The 13,979-nt window shown below is 42.7% G+C and overlaps 1 protein-coding gene across 1 annotated transcript in view; it reads left to right on the plus strand.

The window, feature by feature from the left end:
• The first annotated feature begins 6,661 nt into the window (after nucleotides 1-6,661).
• The window catches only part of COLEC12 (collectin subfamily member 12), a 93,206-nt gene continuing 85,888 nt past the window's right edge, over nucleotides 6,662-13,979 (plus strand). Inside the window, exon 1 of the mRNA XM_039549336.1 lies at nucleotides 6,662-6,804. Within this exon, the coding sequence (XP_039405270.1) occupies nucleotides 6,798-6,804 (7 nt within the window). The 5' untranslated portion in view covers nucleotides 6,662-6,797. The remainder of the gene's footprint in view (nucleotides 6,805-13,979) is intronic.

Genomic DNA, 13,979 nt, shown 5'->3' on the forward strand with positions numbered 1-13,979 from the left:
AAATCAATAATTTTATCTTTAGAGAAGAGCATGAATGTTGAGTGAATGGGACTTATTGGAGCAATGAAGAAAAGATAAAATATTGAATGGGTGCTCCCTGAGTTCAGCCCCTTCTCTGTACCAAATAAATGGAATTACTGGAGAAAAAAATTAATACACCATTATAAACTAGTATCCATATTGATACCTTTTGTCAGTAGGAATATATGTCTTGTCAATAATTCCAAATCGGCAGGTAAATTGAGGTCCTACGGGAAATCTTTCTCCTGGCATCTCCTATCTTGTGAGTGCTTGATCTCACCACCTCAGTAGTGTTCTTTGACCACAACTATTTGTGTGTGTCTGACAAAATGAAAAAGCCATGGTATCTCTCCAAAATCTTCATTAATATTTCCAGTGAGTATCTCATGCTCTGTAATCTACCTGAAAGAAGACAGAAGCACTGCATTAGAAGCAACTGTCGATCATATGGTCTCAGAAGCAATATATGAGGAGCTATTTTTTCACTACCTATCTTCTGGTACATTTGTTCCTTTTGAAGTCCATTTACTGTAAAAAGAAAGGTCAATGTAAACCTGGTAAATGCTACTAAAAGTACTAATCAGAGTGGCCATCTTTTATTGTCAGTATGTCCCAACAAGTAAAACTTCAAAGGCTCAACATTCTCCATAAACATTAATTTACATAATTTACAGACGTGTTCTACATAGTGACCAAAATACTTTACAATTGCAGTCATGATGTTCCCTGATTTTCAAAGGGCTTCTTTCTGTACTTTCTGGGCCAAAGTCAGAGCTGAAGAGCTGTAATTTAATATTCCCCTGGACCTACTTACACCCACTTGTTGAAACTTCAGGGAATCCTAATGGGTGGAACTCACAGGCTGAGGAGCCAAAATACATTGCAATAATGTTAACTTAATATAGGGAGGATTCACTGTATTTTTATGTGCTTTCCTTGCTGTGCTCCTCTCCTGTGACCAAGCAATATACAAGCCACACTCAGTCTCTGAGGTCTGCACTGCCAGGCAAGAGGTCAGGAAGACCACATATGGTATTCCAGTACCTGAAGAAACCCTACAAGAAAGATGGAGAGGGACTTTTCACGGGAGCACACAGTGACAGGACAAGGAGGAATGGGTTCAAACAGAAAGACAATAGATTTAGATTAGATATTAGGAAATTATTTTTTACTGTGAGGGTGGTGAGGCACTGGAACAGATTTCCCAGAGAAACTGTGGATGCCCCATCCCTGGAAGTGTTTAAGGCCATGTTGTTTAGAGCTCTGAGCAACCTGATCTAGTGGAAGGTGTCCTTGTCCACAGCAAGGGGGATAGAAGTAGATGATCTTTGGAAGTTCCTTCCAACCCAGGCTATTCTATGATTTTATAACTGTATCATGTATTTGGACTTACCATGTGAGTCTCTACTAACATAACCAGCAAGTTCAGTGAGTGGACACAGCTGAACCAAGCTCTGTTGGTGTCTGTAAGTAGTTTACACCGGCTTCCACTCCCTCTAGTGCCAGATGCCCTTACAGAGACAGCTCTGTGCACCACTTTACCTCTGGGAGAAGCTGCACAGCCAGACTGGAGCATGCAGAACACACCCAGCTGAACCCCAGATGTGTGGCATGTAATGACAGCAGAATGATGCTTCTCTGGGCTGACACAGCCCAATTCTGGGTTCCTGCTGGCTTGCTCCCACTGAAGATAGCCATACGCTGAACATCATTGGCATTTGGACGGTCTCAAGAACATGGAGAGATCTTTGCTGCTTTCTATCAACATAAATCAAACTCTGGCCAGTATCATTTTGATAAACTCCAGCTGAAGAGTTGACCTGGTTAGACCTCAGGCAACAAGAATCTATTCCTGACGCAATCAGAATTATTTTTCCGTGTGTTGAAAGAAACACATATTATGAGCAAACAAAATCATAAGTAATGTATAAAAATCTGCTTCTGCAAAGGTCCTAATAAAATTAGCACTAATTATTTGGTCTTGGTTTTACTGTCTTCAACATTTAAGCACTCTAGCAGTAAGGTAATTACTTTTCATTATGGAAATTTTGGAGTGCAAATGTCAAACATTTCATTGGTTTGGATATTCAGCAGATACAACATCTACAATTGTTTTAGGAAATTTGGACAAAAAACTGTGCAAGGAAATGGGTCTGTGAATTGCCAGAATAAAATTTCACAAACTTTCTGAACTGCAAACAGTCCCTCTTCATTCAAAATATGAAAAAACACTGCAATGATGTGTTTTATCAAATATCGAAAATATGAAAGAGTAGTCCCTCAATCTCATCCACAGATAATCGTAATAGCTGTACTTCTACTTGCATTCCAGCATTTTGCTTTTCTTTAAATTTAGTGCAATGTGACTATCCACCCTATTCTAGACCTGTCTTCCTTTTTTCCTTCCAAAAAAGTCAGTTTCTAAAAAGGTCACAGCAACTGAAAGACAAGAGAACTAGCACATGAGCCTCTGCATTAACATCTAAACCATGGCTAGAACAAGTCTGTATCTCTGAGTAATTCTGGCATACTGAAAAGACAACCAGGTGTTTTGCTGCTTTCCGAATCTCCCTCAGTCTCACAGTTAATCAAAAAATAGGAAAGGAAAAACAAGAACCAACCTCACTTGCCAGGGACAAGTCCAGATAACTAAATATTTTCAAATTATGATGCTAATTACCCAGATTAGGAAAAGGCTCATCTGCAGATTTAACAAAATTATTAGCAAATAACTTCACCATTTGTTCAGGATCATTTACAAACTCATTACCCAGATCCAAGGATAATGTCTTCACTCTGGGCACAGCTCCAAAATGGTCATTAACAACAATATGAAATGGTTGCGCAGAAGAAGATTTATCATTAAAATATGTTATAATACTCAAGTCTTATTTTTCAAATGCACATTTTGTATTGTACCCAAATGGTACTTACTTCAGACAAATGATCTTCCACATATGGTTCCCATGTCACATGCAGTTCTCCTCAATGATGCATGCAATTCTTTTTCAGACATTTTTTAATTTAATTTCTGCCCTTTCTATTGTATGTGGGTTCAGGCTGTGAGAAGGCTGCCAATCAAAAGAGAATGTCACACATACCTCCATGTGCATGGACCAAGGCTTCCAGTATCTCCAAGAGTTGCCAAAGAGCACCAATTTTGTAGGTTAGGCCCTGGGAATTAGCCAGGTGAAGGTAATTGTCCATTGTGAAGTGGAATCAAAACGAACAGGAACTGAGCACATTACCTGTGGTTTAAATCACTTTAGCACAGCCTGCCCAATTTATTCTAAAGTGCATACAGAGAGATTAAACACTGACATCTTTCTCTCTTGGATTACTGCTGAATTTGAACACATCTTGCAGAGTAAAAGTGAGTGAGACCCATTATAAACAAATATCCTTGATATTCAAGAGGAGACTGTAGCAAGGAAAAATAAACAATTCATATGTGGTTGGTAAGTGCTTAAAGTCACACTGTGCCACAGCAACTGCAAAGCACTCACTTGGGTACCTTATTTCAGCATTTGATGAATAAATTGTGATAGTTCCATATAAACAAGCCATATTAAGGCAATACGTAAACATTTCTAAAGGAGGATGATTTGTTTAGATCCTTTAGTCCTTCTCTGAGTCTGAATCTGGCTGCAACATGGGATCACTTTGTGACAGGCAGCCCGTCATGGTAGTAAACTGCTGTCACATTACTATTGTTGGATGAAAAAACAGGCCTCATAATTTATGTCCTGAACTAGGGTAACAAAGAAGCCCCTAAAATGAAGTATTTTGTGAAATTAGTTTCCCTAGAATGTGGTCTAAAGTTTCCTAAAAATAAGAGAATATGAAAATACACTTGAAACTTTTTCTGAGAAGATCAGTGGTTTTCACCAGAAAGGCAATATAACTATATTTGGCAAATTTCACCATAGCTTTAAATGAAACTTGAAAAATATGAAAGAGTGTATAAAAGTTAAAGTTTGTGAAGGCCTGTGACTGGGCAACACAGTATTATGTTTCCCAGCACAATACAACCCTATGTTATGTAGTGTACTGCACCCTAAATATGTATCTATTCAGCTGAACATATACAATAATTTACATATTCCATAATATCAATTATCCACTGATATTCGTTAAGTGTGCTTGATCAATTACCCCATCTCCATGAACCATCAACAATCTGTCTTCCCCCTCATTAATCCCAGGATTGCTAAGGGTGGTGATGGTGTCTAATACCTACACCTTCCTCTGGTGGACAGACATGGATCTGTGGGAAGGAAAAAGGAATGCTCACTTCAGAAACGAAAACATAAAATACTTGGGTTTAGAGGAAAGATTTGACATATGAAACAGTTCATGAATTTCCTGTATTTCTTTACTAACACTAGATTTTTATAGCAGTATTAGCAGAAGCTCATCAGCCATTTAAATTAACATATTTTTTTACATATACTTTCTTACACATTCCTAACATACGTGTAAGAAATCCAGTGTGGAATACAACTTCCATGATTAAAAGCCTATATAGAAGCTTACTCTAGAAATATGAAGCATCCCACTGTGCTCACAAATTAATAAATACTTTCAGGTCACAAGAATGAAGGTAGATCCCAGGCCTACTGAATCAATCATAAGCTCTATATGAATTCAAAATACCAATCATTTTCTTTCAATTAGTAAGGAACATATTTTCTGCAGATGCAGCAATTCACTCATCAGTCTCTGCAATTTTGGTTGCTACCCTTCAGTTCACTAAGGTTACTATATGAAAAACTAGAAAAGTGTTTCCATTTACTGCTTTTGAGTAATTTTCTAAATTCCTGCACAGTCCTGCTCCTTGGACATCCCCTGATGACACAGGTTTAAAGCAATATTCTTCTCTCCTCATCTTTTTTTACAGCATTCCTTCTGCACTGTGTTTTCAAACAGAAGTACCCTCCAATGGAGAAATGGGGCTTCATTTTTGCTTTTGTCCAATCCATGAGAAGTGAAAGAAAGATTTCTTTTTGGAAACATACTCATGGGCTCTGGATCGGAGTCTTGATAGCTTTTAGTTTTGAAAACTGAATTTTATTGATTTTTCAAAAGAAAAATTGTAAATTAATTTAGGAGATTTACACCACCAACTAAGGATGAGCCTGTCTCATAAACACTGTGGTCCTAATCCAACAGAACACTACAGGGCACCCATAATTACCTGATGACTGTATTCGGATTTAAGTGTTTTACTCATAATATTGCAGTCAACTGCTAGAGTGTAAACTAAAAGCTAAGTCAAGTCTCTTTGATATCTGAGCCCTGCTTTAAAGCAGCAAATGGCTACTGCAGCTGGTATTCCAATATTTTCATCAATCCCAAACTAAAGGTACTGCCTCCAAATCAGCAAAGCATGCTCAAGCTGATGTCAACTCAGGTAATAAGACCTACCGAAGGAATTCAGATTTCTGAATCTGTTCTTTCTTTTTTGCTCTAGAATGACTACTTTCAGTGGATTTAAGCCTCCATTCCTTGCTGATATGAGATCATACTTGATAGGTTTCCAATGCTTTTTGACTTGGTGTTAAATTAATGCTGTGACCCTGAGCCATGACCTTTCTGGTACGCTATGGTCCCTATTGCAGCTATAGAACCTCTGAAAAGACCATGTACTATAATAATTATTTTGGGCATCTCTACATTCAACAGGCTGTGATACCTCTAACTGCAAAGGCAAAATCATGTGCATCTTCTCACTGCATCAGGAAGGACTCTCTGGTGCCTCCACTATTTTGTTCATCCCCAGAACAAACTGGTGCACATTGATTGCACCTGCCCTGCCTCATCAGCACTGATGTCAATACTCAAAGCCGGATCATAAACATTTACCACTGTCTTCAATTGCCTAAAAATTGGTAGCTTTGCAGAAAATCAAACCATGCCTTTCATGAAAGGAGGAGCCTGTAAATGATCCCTTATTCCTGGCAACATGCAGAACTAGAAAAATAAAAGATGACTGGCCTGTATATCCCTAATCCCACAAATATTTACACACACTCTCCAGTGCCTGTAGTGCACGCAGTCCCACTGAATCCAACAGGACTACTCGTGGCCCTTCGTTCAGCGCCAGGGTGAATTTCGTACATCCTGCAGCCTCCTCCCAGCCGGCAGCTATTCACCCCCGCTCCAGGATCCCTCGGTCGACGTGTCGCGTGTGAGGCACGCTGGTGTGGGGAGCCTGGAGAGGTTACACTCACGAGGAAACCCCCGGCTGCCTGCCATGGACGTGGGGAGCGCAGGGACGGGACCGTTCTCCTCCCGGGAACACCACGTTCCACTCGAGCTCCCCCGGTCACTGAGGGATGCCCTGTATGTCCCGTCCCGGGCTGCTCCCCACGGACAGCCCCAGCTGCCCACGGCCCCGCAACCCGGGAACCCCGCGGTCCCGCGGGGCGCGGCGGGACGGGGTGCGACGCCCCCAGCCCCATCCGCCGGCGGGACCCCGAGCCCGCCCCCGCCGGCCGGCCCCGGCCGCGGCCCCTTCCCCGGGGCGGAGGGAGGGAGGCGGGGCCGAGCCGCGGCTCCGCGGGGCCGGGTCGGGCTCCGCGGGGCTGGCGGCGAGAGCTGGGTGCCGCCGGCGGCCGAGGAGCGAGGGCGAGCGGCAGCGGCCGGGGCTGCGCAGCAGGGCCCGCGGCGGGGGCATGGCCCGGCAGTAGGCAGGGAGCGCTCCGCCGCCCGCCGCTCCCGGCGGCAGCCCCGCCGCGCCCCGTCCGTCCTATGTGACCCGCCCCGGCGCCAACATGAAAGGTACGGACGGGAGCGGGGCGCCCGCTCCGCCGCCCGCACATGTGTGCCGCGGGCACCGGGCAGGGCAGGGCGGCGTGGGCAGCGTGCGGGAACGGTGTGCGGGCAGCGGGCAGGCGGCGGGCAGCGTGCCCGCGTGTGGACGGTCTTCAGCAAGGGCACAGTGCGGGCAGGGCGGTCTGTGCGGAGGGTGCCCGCGGGGTGAGCCGTACCCGGCAAGGTGCTGGCAGGACGTCGTGCGGGCAGGTGGCGGGCAGGGCACGCCGGCTGCGGGCAGGGCACGGGCAGCCGGTGCCGGGAGAGGCAGAGCGGGGCTCTCACCGCGACCCCGGTCTGCGGGGTCTACGCCGCCGCCGCGGCTCGGCGTGCGTCGGTCAGTCCCGGACCGGGAGCGGGCTGTGCCTGTCTGAGCGTGTGAGTGTGTCCCGGCATGTGTGTGAGTGTGTCCCGGCATGTGTGTGAGTGTGTCCCGGCATGTGTGTGAGTGTGTCCCGGCATGTGTGCTCTCCCCAGCACGGTTTCTCTCGACACCCAACTTTTATCTTCTCCCTCGCCGGTGCTCCGAGAAGACTTGCGTTTCTCCCTGGTTTATTTGTTTATTTTTTGCCAGCGTTTTGCGATGTTCTTGGTGTTGCTTCTAAACATCTGGCAGTGATTAGGTGCCAGTAGAGGCTTAACTGGCTTGTGAAATGTATTTGGCGTATTTCTCCTCTACATCCACCGACTGGAAAATTTTTGGTCTTTGCTTTGCATCTGTTCAAACTGAAACTATGTTTCTTTTCCTTTTTGTTTTTTTTTCCTCCCTTCCTTCTCTTTTTGTGTTAAATGAGTGAAACACTTGACCCCATCCTACATAGCTGTGACTGAGAGGTATTACATACTTTAAAACGAAATAAGGAAACAGATTTCCAAATTGCTACACTGTAACCTAGTAAAGATGTATGGGGGGGTGGGGTGCAAGAAAGCCTTCTGTTTATGAAAATTGATAGCCTTACAGCAAAAGGCAGAGGCTTTACTCACTGGGGAATACTTACAATGAAAACATCAAAGGACATTATGGAAAGTTTAGGAGTTAGTTGGGACTTTGTGAGAGTTGAATCCAGTTTTTCTTCAGAGGCAAAAATAAGCTTAAGGAAAAGACGTACATATATGAAAATTCTTTTGGGCACCAGTGTGCCTGTTCTTGGATTGCAGAGTTTTATTCCAGATGCCAGGAGGCCAGTAAACATCATGATAGTTACACTGAGTTTCCAGAGTCTAGGACACCAAATGATGTGATTATTTATTCACTTGCCAGAGTAGCTGCCTGAAGGGAGGAAAAACTTTTGGGGGGCATTTATTTTGCAAGCCCACATACACTATTTAAGTTACTTCTGACACTGTGGCATGGTGTCTCTCCAGGGCCATGCAACATATTAGAAATAATGTATTTACAATGTTCTTTATTTATAGGCTGCTCATGCCAAAAATTTTGTCATCAGCTTGTCATTCTCAGTGTAAGTGTAAGGGCAGGAACAAACCAAAACAATGGGGATCTGGTAGTACAAACCTGTGCCTGTTATCACTGAAGGCCTTGCACTCCATTCTTTGGGGTTCTGGGGAGAGGTGGGATGCAAAGGACGGGAATAACACATAATGCAGCCTGTGTCTCCTTCCATTCTGCCTCCACTGCTCTTTGCAAAGCAGAGAAGTGGCATTCAAAGGGAAGATATAATTCCTGCTCCTGGAAGCACTTGCTGGTGCCCCACACTCAATCAAGAGGGAGTGCTAGTTCTTACCATTTGGTTTCCCTAAGAGTGATCACAGCCAGCTTTATTTCTTTTCCCCAGAGAGTTACAGAAATCAGTAATAAAATATGCAAAGAAGAATACTTGAATGACTGTGCTAATAGCAAAAGAAAAGCTTCAAACAAATCATCACATCAAGTGCCTTTGCCACTGTTAGGGAAGTCAGAGAGCCAAACCAAATTTTGACTCGGTAATTTCCCTTTCTGGGTATGGACTTGGCTTTTCATATTTTCTCTTTAAACCTGATGGTAGTGATAATTGTAGGACTGTAGAACTTGGTATACCAAGTTACACATTTTTCTCAATAAAAACAAAAAGATCTCTTGATTGCAGCTGTCTCTGTATCTATTCTCTCTGGAGAATGGAGGAATATCTAAATAATTACATCACTAAATATCTGTAAGGAATAAATTATATTTCCCATTGCTGGTATTTGTAATGTGTTATGTTTTAAATCAGTAAAACAAATTGAAGTTTATGTTCAATATGCTGGCAGTTTTATTTCCAGCAAACAACACTGAGCTCACAAACTTTGTGATTATTTTTAGTAATAATTCATGTGACTTATATGGGGATCTGACTGCTTTAGGGTCATATTTATCTTTATCAAATGATACTTCTAAGTTGTAGTTATTTATTGGGGTGTGAAGGAGTACTCGTTGCCTGGGAAACAAATGAAAACAGCTTCCTCATAGTCAAACACCACCACATGTTCAAAAACGTTGGCCCTAATTTAAGACAGGGACAAGCATCGTTAAAACTGAGAACTTCTTCCCATATATCTGCAATATATTTTGTAATTACTACTTTAAACTCTGTCTGTAACCACTACTGTCATGGTGATAAGTATTTTCCTGTGAAATATGGATACTGTTTGGATAACCAGTTAATACTAATGCCCAAACTCAGGCAATGGCAAAGTCAAGGTGGTCATTTTGGGAGTGTTGCTCCAGGATGACAGAGAAGCTCTTAATTATGATGCTCAAAGTAGCTTAGCTGTTTCTTTCCACCATTCCTCTGCCTCCCCCACCTCCTCCTCCCTCTCTGCCATCACAAGCACCTTGCTATGTACTTGTACAGCCATGGTGCTGGAGGACAAATCATCTAGGATCCTGTGAGTACTGGGATGTGCTCAAGAGCCTGGAATGTGACCAAATATTCTGTCTTGTGCCATTCCTCTCATATGCTAAAAAAAAGTGCATGGGGAGAAGCAGGTTTGTCCTTGGTTGTGTTCCACTGGAACCAGTGAAGCCCACAGTGCCTCAGGAGCAGCCTGGCCTGAACGCCTGCCTTTCTCAGCATCGCTCCTTCACCTCAAAGGCAGCTCAGTGTGCTCCATGCTCAGTTCGCAGTAGATAAGAGTACACTGAGCCAGGATATGCCAGTTCAGCTTACCCCAAGTTTGCCTTACACAGTGAACACTTTATCAGACAATTAATTAACATATCAGCCTGTGTTGATAAAATTGTCTCTTCTGTGGGACTTAGAGCCTGGATGGAATTTGCAAGTAATGCCTACATTTACAAAAGCTGACTGTGCATGCAAGTTCAGTTGTTCTTTCTTGACTACCTTGAAAAGTCTGAAATAATCTATTTATATGATGTTTACCTTCTTGACAGGTTTTGTATTTCTCTTTGTTTTGATGCCACTACTAATTTTAAAGAATAAAGGAATAAAAGTTATAATTTTGTAACACTGGAGGAAAGTCTCTCCTTTGTGTGCACAAAATCAAATGAACAGTCATCTGCAAATAGGTCTTTCCTGGTTAGAAACTTCAAACCAAGAATTTCAAAAAAATCCAGTCCAGAGCATTTTGCAGAAGTTAGAAAGCATCTGAAAATCAAGGATTGGAAGTGGAGTGATCCAGTAACCTTTCCTTAGTCCAGATATAACAGAGCTTATATGAATAGTAACATAAACATGAAACATATGCAGGTGGTCTGAGTGGTGTGTGTTGGACATGTCACAGGACCCTAAAGCAGAAGTTCAAAGGCATGAGCAGTTATAATAAATGTGTGATAAAACACAGAACAAATCCTGAGCAATGCTACTTTACAGTCTGTGTGTGTCCTGAATTAGTTGGTAGCACAGAGGATTTTAAATACATGGATGAGAAAGATGCAAGCATGTGTCAAAGGATATTCTTATTAACAATATAGAGGAAAACAGAGCTATGAAATTACAAGAGAAACCTATTATTGCACAGATAGAAATATTACTATACAACTGCAAAGGATATTGAGCAGAATTAGCATATAAGCCATTTATGACAGGACCGTTTTCAGTAAGAACTTGTAATTGTTCATCATTGCTTCAATTCTACTTTTCCAGCCACCTAGGACTGAATAGGACTAAGAATAGCACGAGCAAGCCTATCCCTGTGAGGAAGGGAGTAGTTTAAAATCTCCTGTGGCTCTTTCTTCTCCTACTTTGGATAACGTAGATTCATTTTAGACTGATTTTGCTGCAGCTGAGGGCTGAACAGAGCCCTTTTTTGTCACAACCACTAAACAGTTTACTTAGATCTACACGGAAAGACCGTTGTGCCCAGAGGTTCAGACACTTCTGCCTGCTAGGATAAGGAGAGAAAGGTAATCTTGCAGAGAGATAGAGCTGATCAGACCTTGCAGAGATAAAACAGAGTAAAATAAAGGGAGCTGGGAGAAATGTCAAGGATGAAAGCAGCTCAGTACTGCAAAGGATGCATGCCCAGTTATCTTCAGCTTCACAAAACGTTCCTTATCCTGAGGTTCTGTGTGTCAGAACAGAGAATCTCTCCTTCCAGCCCTCCCCCTTTGAAAGCAAAATAAAGACGCTTTTTACAAGGCATGGAAAGTGAACCCGATCCTCTTCATAATGTGAGTGTGGTCTGTGCGAGGGAGGGAGCAACCTCAGATGAATTGTCTTTGGAGTTTGACCACTTCCACCTAAAACTGCAATCCCTTTTGGTGCATAAATTTGAGGTGCAGACTGGGCCATCATTGGGGAACAAAGTGAATGAATTATGGGAGGTAATAGAGACATGTGTTGTTAGGAATGTGTATGCCATTTTAATACTGCTGTTGATTGCCTCCTCTGACATACGGACAGGGAGGCACGATTTTTCAGTGCACTAATGAGAACAGATCTGTTTGCTCTTAAATCATTATTTTGAAATACGATATGATTTAAACTTTTGACTTCTAAGGTCGATCCTCCACACCACGCAGCTGCTCTTGACCCCGGTATGGTAATGATGCTGTGTGGCACTTATGGGCTAACAAGTTGCATTCAAAACCCCCTATTTAACCCCTATTCAAAACCCCCTTGTGCCTAAAAAATAAAACTAGAGTGATTGTTGTTATACCTCTAAATTTCACAATCTTCTGTCTTTTTTTGTGTGTTCTTAATGTAAGTGCTCACATTTTTTGGGCATAGCAGTGGGGGAATAGATGAAAAGACACTAAACTGCACCCATTTGTCATGATTATTGTTTTGCTTGTTTTATGCATGTGTTAGGTGATGAGAGACACCAGCCAAGTCACAGGATAGTACCAAGGGAGGATCTCTGATCTAGGACATTGCCTCTTTGAGTCACTAAGTTAAACAGATAAATTTCCCAAATCAGCAGTCTGGGATAGGACAGAGCTGAGGAAAAGCCTCAGTTTTGTTGCCAGAATCCAAGCTCAAACAACATCACAAAGGATGCTTTGGGATGCAGGGAGGTGGGCTCTCTTCCAGGACAGCCTCAGCTGAACCTCTGCCATGGCTGCCTTAAAGACCAGGTACTCTGCAAGTGCAGAATCCGTGTAATCCCTGTCCAGAGGAGTTTGCTGCTTGTCAAGCCAGACAAAGGAAGGGGTGGCTAATATGGACACAACACACTCAGCAAACAACAGTGACTGTTAGTTTGACATGTCAGCTTGGGATCCTGTCCATCAGGATGTGCTTTAAGTGTGGGGTGGGATTTTATAAGGGAGGGCTTATCAAAATAGAGGCAGAGAGTAAGACTTGACTATGAAAAGGGCCTATAAGGAAAAAGTAGTGGAGAAAAGGCAAAATAAGAGGACAAGTGAAATAAAGCATCTGTGAAGAGAGAGGGGAATGAGCAGCCCATTAGCACAAGCAGGAGACTGTCCAGAAAAAAAACTGTGAAAACCAGTGGAAACTAATTAGACTGATGAAGTCATCAAGATCTGAAGGCCACAGCTGCTTGCTGTGCTTCTGCTGGCTCCATTTCACCTCTAGGTCAGCAGTTTGAATGTAGACCCAGTTAGTAGTGAGCAGAAATGCATATAAATCTGGTGGCAGCTCAAAAAGCTTTTGAAATGTGATATGAGAAAGATATTGGTGTCGCTGTTCTCATCTGTCTGAACAGTTGTTAATATTACAGAAACCTCACTAGTGGATGAGTTTTGCCTTTCAGTGAAAGTGGTGAGATGAAGAGAGTGGGCAGAAGCAGCTTTTTGACACTGCAAGCAGTCTCTCATGATGGAGATGCACTTGTTACACAGTTCTGAGCAGAGTTCTTCATCCATGCTGACTCATGGGTTAAAGAGAGGAATATTGTGATTTTCATCTAATGGGCACAGCTTCTTTCCAAATGGTACAAGTAAAAATCTCTCCTTGGTAATATTAGATTGATTTTTACAGAGTTGCACTGGGATATAGCTCTACAGCTCCCATTAAGTCAGTAGGAAAGGTAGGGCTCTAGCCATTAAAGCCCTTTGAGAGAGACATTTATTTTAGATGAAACTCTTACACTGGATGGCATTTTTACTACAAATTAATCTTACAGTCTGAGTTCCCAGCCTGGTATTTAGGGGTAAGTTCTAATGTACTGTAATTCAAGTTTTCAGGGGGCTATAAAGGAACTTCTAAAATCTGAAACTTGGCATGACAATTTTCAGCCCAGATGCCTCATTCTCTCCTGGAATAGATTTTCCCAGATTTTGAAATGCAGTGTAGAATATTGGTGTGTTTTCTTTATTTAAGACTTTGAACAAAGTCTTTAAACAAGGACTTTGTACTCATGTTTGCAGCACACAAGTGTTCGAGAAATTATTGGATACCACATGTCTACAGCCACCATATGACCCAGCATCTCTAATGGTTTTGAGGTCTTGTTTGCTTCGTTAGTTAATTAGGTTTAAATGGCTGAGCAGGGTGTACTCTTAAAAGGAGACAGCTGGACACGTACATTAGTGGTGTACTTTCTGTAACACCTTTCATATGCCAACAATGACACCTGCGAAAGGAAGGGGCTAAAATGGAAACAACTTCCCTAAAATCACCTTGCACCAAAGGCTCCTCAGATCTGGTGCCGTGGTTTTATGCCCTGTATTGTCTCAGGGGCAGATTTAGCATCCATTTTGGCTCCAGGCCAGCTCTTTCTTACTTGACCTCAGAATG

The sequence above is a fragment of the Corvus cornix genome, chromosome 2, assembly GCF_000738735.6.
Source record: "Corvus cornix cornix isolate S_Up_H32 chromosome 2, ASM73873v5, whole genome shotgun sequence".
Lineage (NCBI taxonomy): Eukaryota > Metazoa > Chordata > Aves > Passeriformes > Corvidae > Corvus > Corvus cornix.